The 13,916-nt window shown below is 39.3% G+C and overlaps 1 protein-coding gene across 1 annotated transcript; it reads left to right on the forward strand.

Moving 5' to 3' along the window:
- Positions 1 to 8,654: 8,654 nt before the first annotated feature.
- LOC148721300 (uncharacterized) lies at positions 8,655 to 10,461 on the forward strand. Its single transcript, XM_088735919.1, has 2 exons — positions 8,655 to 8,961; positions 9,421 to 10,461. Exons 1-2 carry the CDS (start codon positions 8,664 to 8,666, stop codon positions 9,717 to 9,719), a joined length of 597 nt encoding a protein of 198 aa, XP_088592045.1. The 5' UTR covers positions 8,655 to 8,663; the 3' UTR covers positions 9,720 to 10,461.
- Positions 10,462 to 13,916: the final 3,455 nt, after the last annotated feature.

Below are 13,916 nucleotides of genomic sequence, written 5' to 3' on the forward strand. Positions count from 1 at the left end.
TGGAACTAACTGCACGGGTAACTAGTCGTCACATTTTCTGTGGTGACTTTCATCAAAAGTAGATTCTGAAGTAATATAACTGATCTAGATGGTCCTCTTTTTTTTGTTCTAGACATAGACGAGTGCGCCAACAGAATACACCCATGTGATGTGTATGCTGAGTGTAACAATACCTCGGGATCTTACAACTGCACGTGTAAAGATGGATTTCATGGAAATGGAACTAATTGCTCAGGTGATTTAATAGCTATTAATGTAACATTTAGAGACTCCGTCTTTTATCTTTATTATCGGAGGGTACCAAAAAAAGGGTCTCATATACATGATATGCCCGCCTTTTTGTGTTCAAGACTCCAACGAATGTACTGAAGGAACTCACGGCTGTGATGTGACTGCTGAGTGTAACAACACCCTGGGATCTTACAAGTGCAAGTGTAAAGATGGATTCAAAGGAAATGGGACTAAATGCACAGGTAACGAGATGCTACATATCAAGCTGTCTCTCTTTTTTTCTTGAAGAAGAATTGTAACAAAAGCAAAAAAATACAAGAACTGGTTTAAATGGCTTTATTTTTCTTACTCTAGAACTAGAAATGAAGTTCAGTGACATATCCGGCTGCGCCTCGAGTTCCACCTTTTTGTTCTTATTACATTATGATGTCGTCTCTGATCTTTCTATCGAACAGACGCAGGGCAATGTGGAATCAATTTGTTACTAGCTACATATCAGTATACTGTGAATAGGGAATAAAAATGGCTTTTATTCAGAGAAGGAAGCGGAAGCAGTCTGGGAAGCATTGTTATTCTTCCAGGGTTCAAGAAGTCTTAAGAATGCGGTTTAACTTTCATCGTATAATTTTCAGGAGCTTTTTCTTCTTTATCTAATTTCCCTTAATTTGCAGGAATCATTTTTCAAGCATGACAGTTGGCGATATTGGCAATATAATTTGACAATTCATCTCAAGTATGATAAATTTCATAATATTGCGTGTTTGTTACGCAGGATTTTCAGCTGTGTTTACAACCCTTGATGCGAGTGAAGGCGGCAAGGGTCCAGCCTCAATCGGTAGTCACTAGACAGGTCAGGACCATGACGGACAAGTTACATTATCCAGCGGTATTCAACTGTGGACTGTGCCACAGACTGGTCAATACAGAATTGAAGCAATAGGAGCCTCAGGGGGGTGCGGGAAGGACAGTGTCATCAAGAATGGAGGAAGAGGGGCAAGGATGATTGGAAACTTTAATTTAAAAAAAAGCGAGATCATTCGTTTACTTGTTGGCCAAAAAGGAGGTGCATCGAAGTCGTCCAGCAATTCAAATGCCGGAGGGGGTGGAGGTACATTTGTACATTCGGCTTCTGACTAGCCGAGCTTGCTAAATGATAATAGTTAAGGTTGAGTTAGTGATTAAGAGAGCTTTCAGTCTGACCACAGTACGGGCTCACAGGGCGGTTGTTCAATATTTGTTGCCAAAAGTATGAGTCTATTGACTGTGGGATCCGTGGCTATCTTAATTTTTTTTTATTCAGTTTATTTGTATGAGACTTTTATTTATTCTGAAGTAAAAAAATAAAAGGGCAATTTTTCAAGGCAATGCTAATAAATGAATGCGTTATGATCCCGCTGCTTTTTTGTCATTTTGGAATTTTTTCTGATGGTGAGCCCCGAATTACATTAGCTAATAGGTTAGCTTAATTCAAATGCAGTTGACAAAAATTTTAGACTTAGGCTGGAAAATTCATCCAATGTTCATTGGTCATTAAATAAATACAAGGAACTACGACAAGTATGTACAAAGAAACTGATGTTGATTGAGTCAGTTTTTTTTTTGTTTTTGTTTTTGTTTTTCAACTATAGTAAATTCAAGAATGTTTTTCAGCGGACTGTCAGAACTTGTCCTGCAGGCTTTTTGTTTTCTCTTTTTTTTTTTTTTTTCAGAGGGGCTACATTTTCCAAGGTGATGGCATCTTTAAGTTTAAGATGTATGCCACAAACAATCAGAAATATGTTTGTTGCAAATTAATTGTTTCTAGGAATTACAAAAACAAGTTATTACTTTTTCCTAGTTGCCTTGATTGATTGGTCAATAAATCAAAGTTTCAAACTACGGTTTGATAAAAAAATCAATATATTGATTCATAGAGGTCAGCTGGTGCACCTCTTTGTTTTTCATTTGACTTAAGTTATAAAAATTTCACAACTTGAAAGCTACGTTTCTTCAGGAAAGGACGAGGAAATGTGTTTCATCGGAAATACGAGATTCTACAATAAAAAGGACTACCGTTTTATCTTGGTTTCTTTGTCTCATGCATTCTTCTCTTACTCCCATCTCCCGACCTTATCAACTTTGTACTGTTTTACAGTTAAAGCTTAATAAAGGCCACACTAGAAGCCAGCTGTACTACATGCGTAGTCTGATGGGAGTGTTAAAACAGCGCGCATGCGCGAGAGGCTTAATTTGACCAAACTACGGCCAGCTTGCGTGTGTTGCAATCGTTTTAGTCTATATTAAACATATTAAACATTCGCGGCAGGACAAAGCAAAGAATCTTTTGTCCTATTTCTTGCCAGTAGGCAGCTTACCGTGCGAGACAAAATAAGATGGGTCTAAAATTTTGAATTATTTTCAAGACACAAAAAATCCGTTGAATACCAACTTCAGGTAAGCAGTCTAAGTTTCTCTGTGTTCGTATCATGAAAACAAGCAGTATTTTAGAAATTCATGTAGCTGAGCATCAATTACGGAAAATGCGTTGACAATTTTTGACTTTAAAAATTTCTGTCCCGACTATGACATGAAATTTAGGTCTCTTTCAAGTCAGTGAGGGACATTAGAGAGGCGAAGTCGCAAACTTTAATGACTGAGATAGAATGAATATATGAAGTCCATATATTTTGAACTGCGGTATTAAATACGTATGATGCACGATCCTTCGAAGTAGATAGCGCTATTTATGCAATAGCGAAAATCAGACCTGAAAAAAAAAAAAAAAAAAAAAAAAAATCAGGCCTGTACGGGATCCTGTACAGGCCTGATTTTTTTTTTCAGGTCTGATTTTCGCTATTGCATAAATAGCGCTATCTACTGCGAAGGATCGTGCATCATACGTATTTAATGACTGAATCTGTAGATTCCGTGGAAGTACTGCTAGAAATCTTTATGTTATGCCTCTTGCAACTTTTGAGAACTTTTCTAGAAGGAGCAAGAAGTAAATTTGAAATGATGAGCATACAGCCCGGGAAAAAATTGGGACAAAAGATTTCTAGATCAAGAGACTCGGTCGAACTGAACATGAATAACTGAATTACTATGATATTGGAATTATGACTTTACCAAACAAACTTTAACTAAACGGCAAAAGTTATCTGTGGACCTTTTGTTGATCGTCCTGATTGCTGAGTATGTCCTGACGTTTCAAGAAACCAGATTGTGTACGGTGATTTTTGCAGACATTAAACCGCAATTCAAAGATTGCCAAACAAATGTTTACATGCGGGAGTGAATTCCCTATGAGTCTTTTTCGTAATCCCACACTAAAAGTAAAAAATTTCTACCACGACATATTGCAGTGTGTTAAAGAGCCACTACAGTAAACAGCATAACCTTAAGAACACAGAGAAAGGGATTCTCGATCATACGGCCGGATTTTTAATAGTTTATTTCCTTTAAAATGAATAGTCAAGAGAAAGTTATTTAGTACACAACGCTTGACAACGAATTACCTAAGTCTGTTTGGTTTGCATGTCTCGGCACGATTTTCCGCACCTACTTTTATTCTGAAAATTATTCTGTATTTTATCAGTTGAATAGGATTTTTTTCGATTAATTTGCTTGCTTATGAAAGACATTACGAAATCTCGCAATCGAAATTTTGTAAACTATGATCCTAATCAGCTCGCCGGGGTGCCACATGAGAAATGTTTTCACATTTTAATCTTTAGAACACTCGCATCTGCAAATCATTTGCTTCTATGGGTGTGCAACGGATTTTTACCTCGAGATATTTCGCGGAGTCATCTGAAATTCGTATTAGGTTTTGTACTTATTAAATTTTAATCGACAGCACTCAAGAGGATTTCTAGAAAACCTTTAAATTATTCAACCATTAGTTCGTCAATCAGTTTAACCGTTGCTCTGAATGACTGTGAGAACAAAGAATATAACTCGACCTCAGCATTTTTTTATTTGGTCTTTTGGTAGAACGGGAGTCAGAATGACTGCGCAGTCGATGTTAGGCGGTTTAACTGTTAATACCTTGCAGGCTTTGATAAATATAAGCAGGAAGATGAAGGCATAGTCCACTCAAGCTTGACACACTGAACGATTTTCTTTTAGTGTTTTCTAGTAACTAATTGAAAATCTTCCAACGAGGTCATCATACTACTCCCAGAATTGTAATCGGGAATATTCCTTTTTGAAGAAGCGTTTTGCATCCCTTTTCTTTTTTAACTTGAAAAGCTAAACTTTCAGTGTCTTCTGTTCTAGAGCCGGAGCTTTCGTTATCCAGTGGACGATTGACTTCGTTTAAGTTTCAAGTTATTCCTTGCAGGACGAGATGGGGATGTTTCGCACCGCGGTTTAGCGTGCTAATGTATTAGAAGATACACTAAGAAAAATAGCGTCCACGGGATCTACCACCTGTTTTGAACTAGTTCAAATGCGTAATTCCACACAAGCTAGCTAGTCAACTAAAAGCAAATGAATACACGTGAGTCGACTAAGCACCGTTCTTTCCAAAATCACATTTCTTTAGGAACAGATACTCGATTAAAAACTTCCTCCATATATTTTAGATATACTTGCAATTCTGTAAGACGCAATCCCGTTTAAAAGAGGCTATTTTCTATTTGTAGAGACACGATCACACTGCTTCAATAACAGAATTCTCTACTTTTTTGATATCCGATTGATTTCCCCCGATCACGTAGCTAAAAGGCTCGCTCTCGTCTCATTGGCCCAGCGCTAACGTGGTTAAAGGATTATATTCGATGACAAAGGAAAACAGACGCGCGTGTGCTGTCTTAGCCACAAGTATCTAAAATAAAGCATTTGTCAACGGCGTGCAAAACAGGCGCTAGGACAAAACTCAATCAACAAATGCTAACATTAATCACGTACTTGTTAATGTTAACGTGCTGTGGTTTAAAGTTTGTCTTTTTCACTTTCTTAATATTGGAATTATGACTTTACCAAACAAACTTTAATTAAAGGACAAAAGTTATCTGTCGACCTTTCGTTGATCGCCCTGATGGCTGAGTATGTCCTGACGTTTCAAGAAACCAGATTGTGAACGATGATTTTTGCAGACATTCAACCGCAATTCAAAGATTGCCAAACAAATGTTTACATGCGGGAATAAATTCCCTATTAGTCTTTTTGGCATAGGGTAAAACCAGGACTGGACTCTGGACTGGACTGGACTGGACCCTGGACTCTGGTCTCTGGACTCTGGACTCTGGACTCTGGACTCTAATTTTACTTTTACTGTAATCAGTAGGGACAAAATTACGAACAACTATGCGCATCAATATGCGATTAATTTAGTCAATTAATCGACCGGTTTCGTCTTCGAGTGAGACTTCATCAGGATAACCTACAAATTAAGTTTGGGTGTAAACAACAAAACACTCGCAAGTATTTTCGCACAGGATATGATAACATTCTCTGCTGGAAAGTGGTTTTTTCAGGTGTTTTTGGGGCTCACGTTTTTAACCTTAAATTCAAAACCTTGTAGAAAACTACTTTTTGCGAAATGGAAATGAGCTATGTGTTCACATAGATATTTCTATCAAGGAAATGAAAAGCAAACCTGTGCGACTTTGAAAGGACATTGCCATTTATACCATTTAACAATGTCACATTTCATTAAAAAAAAACCGTGTAGACCGTATACATCTCGTATATAGGAACGGGTACCGAAACTCATCTTTTTTCCAGCACTTCGAGCAGTTACGGTAACCGGAATTGTTTCATCGAGTTTTCACAAGCAATGACAGATTTATCAGTTTTTTAAGCTAGTAAAACCGCTGGTAAAACCGCATACATAGATTAACACTATGATTGTCAAACAAACCGATGTCATAGTGTTAATCTATGTATGCGTAGTGTAACTATGTATGCATAGTGTTAATCTATGTATGTGTTAATCTATGTATGTTAATCTATGTTAATCTATGTATCTATGTATGATTGTAAAACAAACCGATGTCATAGTGTTAATCTATGTATGCGGTTTTACCAGCGGTTTTACTAGCTTAAAAAACTGATAAATTTGTCATTGCTTGTGAAAACTCGATGAAACAATTCCGGTTACCGTAACTGCTCGAAGTGCTGGAAAAAAGATGAGTTTCGGTACTCGTTACTATATACGAGATGTATACGGTCTACACGGTTTTTTTTTTTAATGAAATGTGACATTGTAAAATGATATAAATGGCAATGTCCTTTCAAAGTCGCACAGGTTTGCTTTTCATTTCCTTGATAGAAATATCTATGTGAGCACATAGCTCATTTCGATTTCGCAAAACGTAGTTTTCTACAAGGTTTTGAATTTAAGGTTAAAAACGTGAGCCCCAAAAACACCTTAAAAAACCACTTTCTAGCAGAGAATGTTATCATATCCTGTGTGAAAATACTTGCGGGCGTTTTGTTGTTTCCATCCAAACTTATTTCGTAGTTTATCCTGATGAAGTCTCACTCGAAGACGAAACCGGTCGATTGACTAAATTAATCGCATAGTGATGCGCATAGTTGTTCGTAATTTTGTCCATACTGATTACAGTAAAAGTAAAATTAGAGTCCAGAGTCCAGAGTCCAGAGTCCAGAGTCCAGAGTCCAGGGTCCAGTCCAGTCCAGAGTCCAGTCCAGATTTTAGCCTATGCCAGTCTTTTTCGTAATCACAATTGAAAATTTTCATTACACGTACGAGACCAAACCGATGTGAGTAACCAATAGCCTCCATTTGGCGTGAAAAGATAAGAACATAATTTTTCAAGAGCGATGCTCGAGGAATGATGTGACCATTCTAAAGATTCGGAAATTTGTTAAGGCTTGGAGGATGAATGCCGGCGAAGTTAGTGGGATTTTTGTCACAACTGAAAGTTTTGCATCCTATTTCTTCTCTTACGGTATATGCAGGATTCTTTTTTTTTATTTCAATTTTTTCTTCTCTTCCTTTACTTTTTCCGCCCCACATCTTCAACGTCATATGGTACTTGTTCTTCCAGACGTCACAGCAATAATGCTACCAATGGTCAGTGGACAGATTTCAGTTTTTGTCGTGCTTGTCATGACTCAAATGTTCCACGGTATTACCAGCAAGCAGTGTAGAGCAAGCATTCACTCCATTTTCCAAATGATGCTCAGGGGCCACACCTTTATTACGATCGAGGGCCGACAGGGCGCCGTCGCGCTGAAATGCCGGGAAGCTTGTCACGCTGATTTCAGATGTCAAAGCTATAACATCGTCATACTCAATTCAAAGTGCGAGTTAAATAACCGGACCAAGGAGGCCAGACCTGAAGACTTTGTCAAAGACAAAGACAGATATTACATGGCGAGTGACTCAAAACGAGGTAAAAGAACTTATATCAGTATCAGAAATAACCGATTTCTCCTTCAAACTTCTAATAATTACCTTGTTCAAGGATTCTACATCGGTACTCATCATTGTTTCTAACTTTCGTCTTCCTGTGAATGAATTTGTTCGATTCCAGTCCCTCTCGGCTCCATTTCTGGGTTGCCTGCCTATTCGTGCAGAGAGATTAAGACGAGTGAGGGAAGGCAAGTGGTCAGCGGTAATTACTGGTTGGATTCCATCAGGTCTGGAAACCCTATTCTAGCTTACTGTGACATGAAAACAGAAGGTTAGAAAGACAAATATTTCCTGATGACTTTGATCATGTGTAAGTGAATGTTATTTGGAGATGTTTCCCATTTAGTTGCAGATTACTGCATCCAACACCAGTGCCAAAACAGTGCAAGGTGTGTAAACCAACACGTCAACTACACGTGTGTGTGTAACTCATCCGGGTGGACTGGAAACTTTTGTGAGCAAGGTAAATTCAACGCTGTATTCTTTGCTTCCTGTTATAAAAAGGAGGTCAACTGATGGTATCATTTTTATGCTTATCGCAGACGTCAACGAATGTGAGAAAGGTCTGCATGGATGCCATGCTGACGCCACGTGTAACAACACTGAAGGCTCTTACAATTGCTCCTGCAAAGCAGGATTAATCGGGGATCGAAGAAACATGTGCATAGGTAAGGGCGCGGTCGAGTGACAACTATTCCCGCTACTTTGTCAAACAAGGCGCGAGTAGATTTCTTCGCTCTCCCATTACTTTTAGAGTGCGCTGAAGGCATATTTGCTATCAGTTAGGCAGCCGTATGGCCTTCAACAATAAAGCGTCATTCCTTTTCTTTCTATCTACCTAGAATTTAAAGCTGTCTTTACAAATCTTGGTTCGACTGCAGCAAGCGGTCCAAGGTCACTTGGCGGTCACTATACAGGGAAAGATCATGACGGACAAGTTACCGTATCCAGTGGTATTCAACGATGGACTGTGCCATACACTGGAGAATATAAAATAGAAGCTATAGGGGCTGCGGGGTGGTTTGGTAAGGACCGTGTCATCCAAAATGGAGGAAGAGGAGCAAGCATGATCGGAAACTTTATTTTGACCAAAAATGAGATCATTCGTATACTTGTTGGTCATAAAGGAAAAAGAGGGCCTAATTCCAAAACAACTGCAGGAGGTGGTGGAGGTACATTTGTGGTTAGAGGAGGCAATACGCCTTTGATCATTGCTGGAGGTGGAGGGGGGATTAAAAAGATGTCAGAACAACATTCAGGATGTGATGCATCCACAAGCACCACAGGGAATGCAGGGTACTCCTCGCCATTGGGGTCGGGAGGAACTAACGGAAATGGAGGAGGTAGCACTGGCGATAAACCAGGTGAGTAAAATGAGATTTACCCATTTATATTCAAACTGTGAGAACTGTGCGACGATAAAAAGTCATCACAGGAGCAATTTAAACCCATGAAACTGATCTATCAAAAGCACCTACACCAAAGAGTCGAACACTTTCGCAAAATCTTAGTTCACTTGAATGTAGCTCGTTGACTAACATTCTTATTTCACTTGCGCCCTCATTGCGTTATTTTAGAGCCATTCAACTAGGTCATAAAACGGGAAAAAGGTGGATATCAGAATAGTTATCAGGGTCGTTGGTTGATTACGAATTCGGGTGACGCAGCAAAAGCAATGTGAGAATCATGTGAAATTCTTTAACAGGGACTCGATTTTCATGACTTAGTTGTAATATAGAAGAAAAATTTTAATCTCTCGTTATTTCTATGCATGCCGCTCCGGTATCATTAGAGACCACTAAACATTTGTTTTATTGTTTAAGGTGGCGGCGGCGGCGGCTTTAACGCTAATGGGAAAGGAGGCAGTAAAGGTGGCAAAGGATTTCTGAACGGTGGGAAAGGTGGAACGCATAACGGTGGGTTTGGAGGTGGCGGCGGAAATCTGATTTACTCTGGGGGACCTGGCGGCGGTGGAGGTTACTCTGGGGGAGCTGGAGGTGACAACGACAATCTCTCTTGTGGCGGAGGAGGCGGATCTTTTAATAGTGGAACAAATCAGGAAAATGAATGTTGTTGTAATACGGCTGGAAATGGTAGAGTGACTATCACGCTTATCAAGTGATCAATACAGATGGCAACAATATTTGCACAAAATATAGTTGGGGTATTTCACACAATCTCAAAATTCTTAGAAAGACAAATTATAGCTTATGGCATATTGCTGTATTATTGTAAACCAGGAATTCTCAGATGAAGCAGCGTAACAATCTACTTCCTTGGAGATTCGCGGGAAGCACCGAAATAATCCATCAGAGAGTACAGCATACAGTACTGGAACTTTTGACGCGTTTCAGTTTCTCTATGACGGCGTACTTTCCCTGAATGCTCCCCTAATATAATACTTGTTACTTAAGTGATCAGTTTTTTCATTTAGTTGTATTTGTATTTTAGTGGATTGTCGCATATAGATGTGGACTGCATTAACACTGGAGTAAGTTTTAGTAATACCCAGTTGTTGTGTTCTATGTTTTCAGGTCTGATTTTCACTATTGCTTAAACAGTGCTCTTTGCTGCGAGGATCTTGTACAAATACGTTTCTATAACCGCAGTTCAGATATATGAATTTCATATACTCGTTGTGTTTGATTTATCATCTTACGGGTTTATGTCGAATTAATTTGATGACCTACTCCCAGTTCGCTTGTTAGCTCATTTGGTAGGGCGCTGCACTAGTATCGCACAGGTCAGTGGTTTGAATCCCGTACAGGCCTGAATTTTTTCAGGTCTGATATTCACTCAGTATTGCTTAAATAGTATTCTTTACTGCGAGGATCGTGTACAAATACATCTATGTTTACTTGCGATAGATTTCGGCTGACCCTAGAGTTCAAGTTCGTCCCTTTTTTACTTCCCACCATTTTATCCGAATTTCCTTCAGGTCGTGAAGTTCATTGAGATCGAGTTAACAAGAAACGGTTTGCCTGTCTAGGCTCTACTATCTTTTGACCACCGTGCAGCCTGTAATGCATCCTAAAGGTAGTTTTGCCACAGACAACCACCTCGCCTCGATGGGTTCTCTTGTTTACTTCGGTATGGGGCTCCGCTTGGACCCTTCGCGTGCAGCAGATTGATCCGGCATAATTCTCATTACCTATATACTAGACGGTGTCTTAACTGTAGGAGGAAATTAAAACCTCACCACTCTCGTAAGTTAAAGGGTGTGAAAGGTCAGAGGAGCAGCTCGTAACACAGCTTGATTGAAAATTTAACTAGTCCTTAAATTATTACGTCGAAACAAGCGCTTACTGCGACCATACGATACATTGCTTTCAAAGGGTGCAGGTAGATCACTTGTCTATGCTTTCAAGAAACGCCAATATCTCTTTTTGCAAAGGACTTGGAAAAAAATTATTTCTTGCATCAATAGAAGTCATCAGAAGCGTCTGTAGTTGGTGGAGGATTTGCATCATTCTTCACAGTTTCTTGGCTTCTGTACATTTCTGCAAACTAGATTTAAGGAAAAGATTTCAAAGGGCATTCTAAAACAATTTTCTGTCGTTAGGGACGCTTTCGAAATCTCCGAACTTAAAATCCTTCAAGTCACCTACAAAATATAAATTCAAAAACTGGTTCAGAGAACTAAAAATCTCTGAAGGTGAGTTTGTAATCGTCGGACCGCAAACCCTTAAATTACCCGTGAGATCAAAATTTCCGTACATAAATTTTTTCCATTTTCGTGTTCAGTGAGTCTCCTTCACCTAGTCTGCAAAATTTCAGTTTAGACCGAGCACCAAAAATATCTTTTTTCTCGGGCCATTAAATTCACGATTTCTCGTCCGCCATTATTTGATCATGTTCCGGAAGTTTATTATTACTTTCCGACCCTATTTTTGGCCAAAAACTGCACATAGCATAAATTCAAAAATTAAGTCGAAAATTGATAAAGTAAGAGCTCCTTTTTCTCAATTCTGAAATAAAGTAATTCCAAGATATCCGAAGTGACTTTCAGTCTTTGTTTGAAAGGTGTTTAAGTTAAATTATGACCCTTCTGCACACAAACTTCTGTACGCCCGTGTGCAAAATTGAAATATTTCTTTTCAACCGTCTTAGCCGGTCAAAATGTTAGAAAGAAGATCTTCAGAAGGAAAACAAACTTTTGAAGAGTCCTCAAGCACAATATTATGTTTTTATGTTTTGTTTTATAATGTGTCGATTGCGATTGACTCCAATGAAATAATCTGGCGGCAAGGAATGTTCCTTTGTCTACTTTCCAATTAGGTTATTAGGGATGTCTACCGTAGGCATATTTTAGAAATCCAAGCGAAAATGGGCGCGAATTGGTCGTCTTCTGAGTCCGTCTACATATGTTTGCACCTCAGCAACTTCCACTTCAACGATACGGTCGGCACGTTTGTCGCTGCTGAGCCCTACTGGCTGAAAATCGTTCCCTAACCCGGCTAACAAGTCCACTTTGGTGGAATCTTGTTGCTTCGTGTAGACGGCCGGTGGTAAAGCCCCTTCCTTGTCCTTCGTAGTTTCCACCCGAAGTGTCCTTTGCCTTTGGCGAGGGACGTTACTTCTCCGCAAATTCTTTCATAACACTTTTAGTCTCGGGGTTGATTTCTTCTGAAGGCAGAGGTCGCATAAAATTGACATTTGCAAACTCCGTCGTCTGAGGGACAGGATAGTGGGATTTTTTTGGCTGCTCATTTTGTTACTCTCTTCAGCGACTCCTTGGTAATTATCCCAAAGTCTTGAGAACAATGCGGTGAAAGTCTCATGCTTAAATAGGAAATTGCCTGTTGATTCTCCACAGCTGTTGTGAGCAACGTGCACAATTCAATGTCTTCGAGATTATCGTTGCTAATTGAGACTATGCTGTTGTGCAGGCGGCGTATTCCTTGGAGAAGTTCTAGTGAGACTCGAGTTTTATTAGACAAAGTTTATTTAGGGTCATTGGTTGCTGTGGTTTCCTTTATACTATACCTTTGTTTCACCTCAGAAACGGTCTTTGCGATGTTGTCATTTACATACGATACTTTGTCTGCGGTATCTTGAAGAGGCATGTGTGCTTTCTCTATGCTTTGGATTCTGAGACTAAAACTATTCTAGAAACTTCAGAGGACTGTAAGAACGACACAGTACCAGTGAATCCCGATGCTAGTTTAAAGCAACCTGTAGGAACATTCGATACGAATAAAATCTTTTCCACAGAACAGATGCCACGAACTTGCGTATAAGAACACGTTTCATCCGTTCCATCACTTGCTGTTTTCTGACTAGAGCCCGTCAAGGTTTTAACGCTTTTCTCAGAAGGACAGAGTCTCCTGAGTCAATGAACGCTATCCTAGCCTGTCTTCAAATTCAGTCTTTTGATTTCTTTACAAGCTTAAGACCTCGAGTAGTTCTAAGCTTGAGAAAATTCGAACCATATGGTAAAGTTCAACATCAAAATCTCCTAGGCCATATTTGCTGGACAATTCTGTTAGACCAGGGATCTGGCGTACTCCTACTGATATGTAATTCCAGTTTTTAAGATATTTAGAGCGATCCGGTCTTTTGTAAGCTATCAGTAAAAGCCCACCACAAATGTCAGTTGTCAGTTAGATTTTCAGCGATTTTTCAATTGTCAGTTAAAATTTTGGCCATTTGTCACTTGTCAGTTAACCCCATCCAGACTCTCATGTGTTGTCTGCTGTTTAAAAACCTAAAGCTTAGTCTCATTGGCAACACTTTCCTCTGTTCCAGTTTCAGCCCGAGGCCTGGGTTTTATCACAGAACTCGTGCAGCACATCACTCCCCTGCTCTTTTGTCTAAATTGATGGTTCAGGAGGGCATACACTGAGGGGTTGACAGCTGAATTAAGCAACACCATCATGTCAACGATAGTGATATGGACAAACGTGATGTTGAGAGTCGTTAGGAATCTTAACACGTATTCAACTGACTCTGCTCCCCAACAAATTGCAAATATGACACTGACTGTCAAGATCATCAAACTGGCGCGTTTTCGTAGAAAGAAAGAGAAAGTAGTGTCAGCTCAAAAGCTATGGCCAATATGATTGTGACGATCAAGACTTTTTTTTTAACTTTTCCGTTCACGGCTGTCCCTATAACAGGCAGTTTGTCCCTCGATTAACTTTTCATACCATTCCCATGCAGTAGGAGAGGATGTGCCAATAAGAAATTTGCCTGAAATTAATAAAAGACCCGAAGGCTGTCTAAAAAAGATTTGCAAAAGTTTCATTAAAGCAGTCTAAGGAACTTGGGACATAATTTCTTTCCGTGGATTTTCATCAACTTACAGTAAAGGCACCTG

The sequence above is a fragment of the Stylophora pistillata genome, chromosome 10 (genome assembly GCF_964205215.1).
Source record: "Stylophora pistillata chromosome 10, jaStyPist1.2, whole genome shotgun sequence".
Taxonomy (NCBI): Eukaryota; Metazoa; Cnidaria; class Anthozoa; order Scleractinia; family Pocilloporidae; genus Stylophora; species Stylophora pistillata.